Raw genomic sequence first — 6,072 nt, forward strand, 5'->3', positions numbered from 1 at the left:
AACAGTTAAAGTTGAGCCAGAACCAAATGTCCTTATTCAAAATTCGGCAGTTTTGGTCTACGACCAGCGAAGATGATGAATACTTTGATCATAATTCTCTATTAGTGGCCAAAATCAATTCCGACTTTGATTACGTGGTAACTGGCAGTCAAAGTGGAGTGCTAAGGATTTTTTGTCCGAATTGTGAAGTGAGCGAAAATGGTACGTATGCAGGATTTAATCCCAATGATGTTATTGTGGAGAAAATCCTGGATCATCCCATACTGCAAGTGGGAAGTGGCCGACTAGTTTCGTAAGTTATCATTAAATTGTTCATTGCTCAAGTTGATTGCAGGATTTCGCTCATATTTCAGGGGAAATTCGGCTACTCAATTAGCCGTGCTTCATCCTAAAGAGTTACTAGTTTTTTCCTTAATACTCAAACCTGGTAAAACTCAACATGGTGAGTCTTTATTTGAATATTAATTGCCACTTTTCTAGTGCTCAATAGTTTTTTAAATCTGCTATCTAAGAGCAGGCTAACAGTTTTCTTGCAGTTCCTATCATTAAAATTACATACCAGTATGAAGAGTTTATTCACATCAAACCTGTAGCACATTTTCCAACACTACAGAAGTATTACATTGACAATAGCCTATTATGAAATTAAAGCCCCTATTTTTTCTTAGTAATTGTCCCGGGTATGGTGCGAGTAACTATAAAGCATTTGCTACGTAAATAAAGCACTAAAAATACATTTTAAAATTAACTGTATATATTGATATCTCGCTTATAACAGGGCATTGCCGATCGTCGATTAACATATGGGAAGCAGAGATTGATATACGGGTACCCAATGATTAATTGTTCTAGTCATTGTTTTTTTAGTTGTACAATTGAAATAATTTATTTAATAAACTATCATCATTGCCATAGGGAACCAAAGTTATCTGCAATTAGTGTACGAACACAAACTGCGGAAATCATCCGCCAATTTTGTCATTGGACCTTTTGGCGAATCCCAGAATCGGGACTTTGTATGTGTTCAATCCTTGGATGGAATTCTCAGTTTTTTCGAACAAGAAAGCCAAATTTCGTATGTGGCTTTGCCAGATTTTTTACTACCCGGACCTCTGGGCTATGTTATAAAGACTGACAGTTTTGTAACGGTTTCTTCAAGCTGGGAAATTGTTTCTTATAGGTAAGATGTCGACTGTGACGAAGGTTTTATTGTGAAAACTTCTTTGGTCAGGACAAAGTAAGTAAACTACAAGGGTGGTTCAAATAAAATTTATAATCATTCAGGGTTTATTAGCTTTTTTATATCAAGGGTTTTAAAATGCGAAATACAGTAAAAATTTATTATTACAATAAGCTACTCGAGAAAATTTTGGAATTGGAAAGTTCTGATTGCTGAGAGCAAATTTATTTCTGTTTGAAGCGTTGTTTACTGCAAATCTTTTTCCATAGGTAAGTGTTTCTGCAAAAAAATAGTGCTTCAGATTTTCTACAAGGAATCGAAAAATCCACATGCTCTTAGTCGGACAAAAAAAACGGTTTTTTATTTGCACTTCAACACCCCAGGCATAAAGATGCACGAATATCGAAAAAGTTTTTGCGTTGTTCGCACATCTCGATTACTTACAGAGTCGCCTAAAAAAAACAACTTTCGTTTTACTATGGTAATTTTTTTCTTTTAAACCGATTCCCAAATTTTAAAGTCTACGTTGAAGATGAAACTTTGCACTAGACTTGAGAAAAAAATTCATAAATAGGGTTGTATGAATGAACGAAATATTTGAAAGTAAACTTCAGGTAATTGAAAATCTTCCCGAATCACAGATTTCGGGGGAAATTCTGATTTGGGTAATTTTTTTATGCCGCCGTTATATGGAATTATCGACTTAAATTGGCTATGAAGTTTCAGCTTCAGCATGAGATCAAGATTGGGAGAATTTAACCACGAGCAGAAAAGTTGTCGCTGCAAGGCGAATAAGATGATTTTTTGAGACCACCATAGAAGAGATCGCCTAAAATTTCGAAACCCGTTTCGAGCTATTTGGTTAATTTAAACTTTGGTGTTGAAAATCAAAAAACTTTTTTTTGTCCTACTAGGAGCATACAGAAATTTTGCATTTTTGCATTTGCCACCTTGTGGAAAATTTATCTGATGTGCTGAATTTTTACCAAAACATCGCCTAACAAAAAATAAAAAGCGCTCCAAACAGAATCGAACAGAAACAACTTTGGGTACTTTTTTCTGAAAATGCGTTTTTTTGATTCCTGCAAATATTTAAATAAAAATATACAACAATCGTTTAAAATGCATTATTTTTATCAGAATGACGATTCTTGACACTTTTTTGCCAAGTTGGGTGCATGAATTTGCATTAAAATCTGGGCAATTTGGCGACATGAACAATAAAAACCTGCAAAAATTTGTTCAAAATCTCATTTGAAATTTGTCGCATTATCAGTAAACTAACCGTATTTTTCTAAGGAAAAAATGTGGAACATAACAGCGTCACCCAAGTTGAAATTTTTCCAGCAAAATAAATCTTGCGACTGTTTACCTTTTTCCAAAATAACGTTTTTTAACGCTGAGAACATGGCTTTCCGTTTAAAGGTGGCCTATTCTCCTAATAGGCACGGTTCGTGTTCTCTATACATTTGTAATCATTTAATGATGATAAATAAAATGTACATGTTTTTTGGCTAATTAACATAATTGTGTATTTAACTGAATGACTGAGTTCGTAAATGTGCCAGACATTTATACATGTATACATCATCGAAATCAGAACAGTAAAGTAAACTTTCAACTTGAAATTTTTCTTTGACCATTTCTTTCAAAAAGATCTGGGCAATTTTTCTTTGAGATTACACTTTCGCCAATAGATTCGCAAAAAACACATTTTTTAACGTCGGTTTAGTATTAACGCATAGTGCGGGCATTCTAGATGATTAGTTGTTCGGTTCTTTCGCATCGGACGTCTTCCTTAATGGGGATGGTTATTTACATTTTTAGAAGATCATTTAGTGGAGATATTGGACGAATTTTTTATAAAGATATTCACCCTCATCTTCCAATATGATGGATGCGCCTTCACATTTTTCAAGTAATAAATAGTTTTTGAATATACTTTTCGGCGATCGCTGGATTTGCATAGGTGGTTTACTCTTCAACATTTTCGTCTTTAGGGATGAATAAAATCGTGGCTTTCAGTTAAGGAAGTAAACTAAAGGGATAATTACTTACTCAAGTAATTCGCTTTCTGAATGCTGCACTGTTGATTACAGAGAAAATTATTATCACAAATAAGGGCTTCAATGTGGAAGTGATGAGGAAGTGAAGTTTTCACTATCGAACATTTGTCGCAAATTAACGCTATTTGCTGATTATTATTTGTATCAGTTTGTGGGGTTGCTAATAAATTAGTGTTCGATTTGGTTTTTAAAATGCAATTAATGAAAGTATTTCTGAAGCAACTAAAACTAGAATTTTTTAAATACGAAAATACGCTGAAATTTAGCTTTTTTCGACTTCCGATCCATATGATTTCCTCTTGAATCACCCTGTACAACATTTTCTAAATCTGCTACTTCATTTACTTTGCTACGAATTTGGTTAACATTTTCATAATTTGGGCGCAGAGAGTCCAGAAAACTCCAAAAGTGTGTTTTAGATATAAAACACTTGCGGAAGTAGCTGAAGAATCCGGCGACCCAATTCACTTGAAACAGAAAATATCCACCGAATGGGCATATAATTTTGGGGAATCGGTAATCGATCTGCAAGTCATAAGCGATGTAATTAATAAAGAGGTCTGGATAGTGGTATTGGGGGAGAAAAACCTGTTGTGTCTCAGTGAAAACGGCCGACTAAAATGTATGAAAAAATTGGACTACTCTCCAATTTGCATGGAGACTTACGTAATAGGTAGAAGAATTTATTTATATTTTACAAGCACTTGAAAATATGGGCACTTCACATCCGAATAAATGTTCGCTCAAGCAACCAAACTGTGCTCTTTTTCAGATACCAATTTATTTACTTTAGTCACCGCCGAAACCAATATGCTATTGGTTTATGAAAATACGATGCTAAAATGGTCAGCGCATCTGGACTTTTTGCCAACAGCCATTCATCGAGCATTTTTGAAAGGAATTAGAGGCACTTTGGTACTGTTGAGCGATGAGGGCCGTTTAGAATGCTGTTATTTGGGAACGGAGCCGAGTTTTTTTGTTGCACCTCCAGTTAGTGTTCCGGAAATTGACTTTGAAAAAGCGGAACACGAATTACTAGCTTTAGAAACCGTCATTTCCAAATCAAATAATAACGGTATGAAAAAGCATTCATATTATACCTAATTTCAATATTGAGGTTGAGATCGAAATAAGAAGGCGTCGGCTATACATAGTAGGCAGAAGTCAGTAAAGAAACGGAACAATCTCTTTTTAATAATAAACAGCATTTGAGAAATTTAAAGATGAATCACACATATGGAAAAGTTTAGATGAAAATAATTTGGAATGAAAAATTAATCATAATAACAATTATGGCTGTAAGATTACGTATATAATTGCCTAATAAACGCAGAAAATTGGTAGATGGGAGACTAGAACAAGTTGCAAAGCAAAACAAATACAATAAAAGAGTTTTTACAAGCATTGAATACATTAACAAATTAAATGAGACAAAACTGTGTACAATTTTTAATATAGTTTGCAAAGCATCAAGCGCTCAATTCGAGACTTTCATCAGGAAATTTAAAATACATCTACAACATGTTCATAACATTATATCGAACGATTATCTGACATCATTGCATAATAATGTCCTAGGCTATGAAGATGAAAGTGCAAAACATCAATATCTAGCTCAAAGTATAATCTATAATTCTTGAAAATTTCTATTAGATTCACCCGAAATAATTTTTTAAAATAAAAAACTTTCAAAAGCAAAATTAATTCAGTTTCCAAAAGAAAGTTAGAATACTTTCCAAACTTTTCATTTTTTAAAACAAAAATTGGCGCACTAATTTCTCTCGAGCAATATTATTTATAATTTTTGAGATCTACTCATGTGAAATCCGTCAATTTTCAGTTACTAACGATGAGTCTTCAGACACCAATTTTATCCAATTGATAACTATTTTGGACCCTTCTTAAGGAGCATTTTAACTTTGTGAATCAGTGCGACTAATCAATTGAGTTAGTCAAGTTTCGAAAGTTTTTCCGTCTCGCTGAGTGGTGTGCTGACAATTTAATTGGATAATTTGTTCCCGAAAAAGTGGCTTTCGAGATTTTTTCTTTATCCAAAAATTTAATTTAATAAATAACTATTTTGAATCCTTCTTAAGGAGCATTTTAACTTTGTGAATCAGGGCGACTAATCAATTGAGTTAGTCAAGTTTTGAAAGTTTTTCCGTCTCGCTTAGCGGAAAACGTACTGAGAAATTAATTGGATAAATTTTCCCCGAAAAATTGGCGTTCGAGATGTACAATTCGATAAAGTTTTTCTCATCGAGCGACGATTTAAGTTCTACTTGACTTTCGATCGTTTAAAAAGTTTGGAGCCTCACTAATCTATAAGCAGATAAGCCTAATTTCCAAACCAAGCCAAATATTGCAACAAAACTCACATACAGAAAAAATCCTTATGGCTAAAAACTTAAATACGGGACATAATTTTAATTGATGTGATAATAAGAAAACACCTTTTCTTCTGAAATTATCGAAAAACATTGAAGGACTACTAATGCTAAAGACAAATAAAAGGCAAGGAAAAATAATAATGAGTCAATGTTAAATAAAATAAAAAGTCAAATAAAAAGCCCGGATTAACAACGTAGAAAATAATTGGAAAGTTCTGATTCTTTTATCGCTAAGCCCTGGAGACGCAAAAACATATCTGTGAAACATTGGCAGTGAAAGAAACAGACGACGTATTACTCAAATCCAATCAAAGGCGGATCCAGGTGGGGTTCCTCACTCACGTTGTGACGACTGAATCGACTTTTCAATTCTCTATCCAACGATGCCAAAACGAATTCTGTGGCTCGAATGGTTCTTGAGAAACTTCGAAAAAAG

At 33.7% G+C, this 6,072-nt stretch overlaps 1 protein-coding gene across 1 annotated transcript in view; it reads left to right on the forward strand.

Moving 5' to 3' along the window:
• The first annotated feature begins 10 nt into the window (after positions 1-10).
• LOC109533605 (protein PTHB1) overlaps positions 11-6,072 on the forward strand; it is a 9,751-nt gene continuing 3,689 nt past the window's right edge. The window contains exons 1-5 of the mRNA XM_048664435.1: positions 11-292; positions 354-442; positions 916-1,180; positions 3,666-3,919; positions 4,019-4,321. Coding sequence (XP_048520392.1) covers positions 27-292; positions 354-442; positions 916-1,180; positions 3,666-3,919; positions 4,019-4,321 — 1,177 coding nt within the window. The 5' untranslated portion in view covers positions 11-26. The remainder of the gene's footprint in view (positions 293-353; positions 443-915; positions 1,181-3,665; positions 3,920-4,018; positions 4,322-6,072) is intronic.

The sequence above is a fragment of the Dendroctonus ponderosae genome, unplaced genomic scaffold (genome assembly GCF_020466585.1).
Source record: "Dendroctonus ponderosae isolate FM_Combo_2020 unplaced genomic scaffold, Dpon_F_20191213v2 Dpon_F_20191213_247, whole genome shotgun sequence".
Taxonomy (NCBI): domain Eukaryota; kingdom Metazoa; phylum Arthropoda; class Insecta; order Coleoptera; family Curculionidae; genus Dendroctonus; species Dendroctonus ponderosae.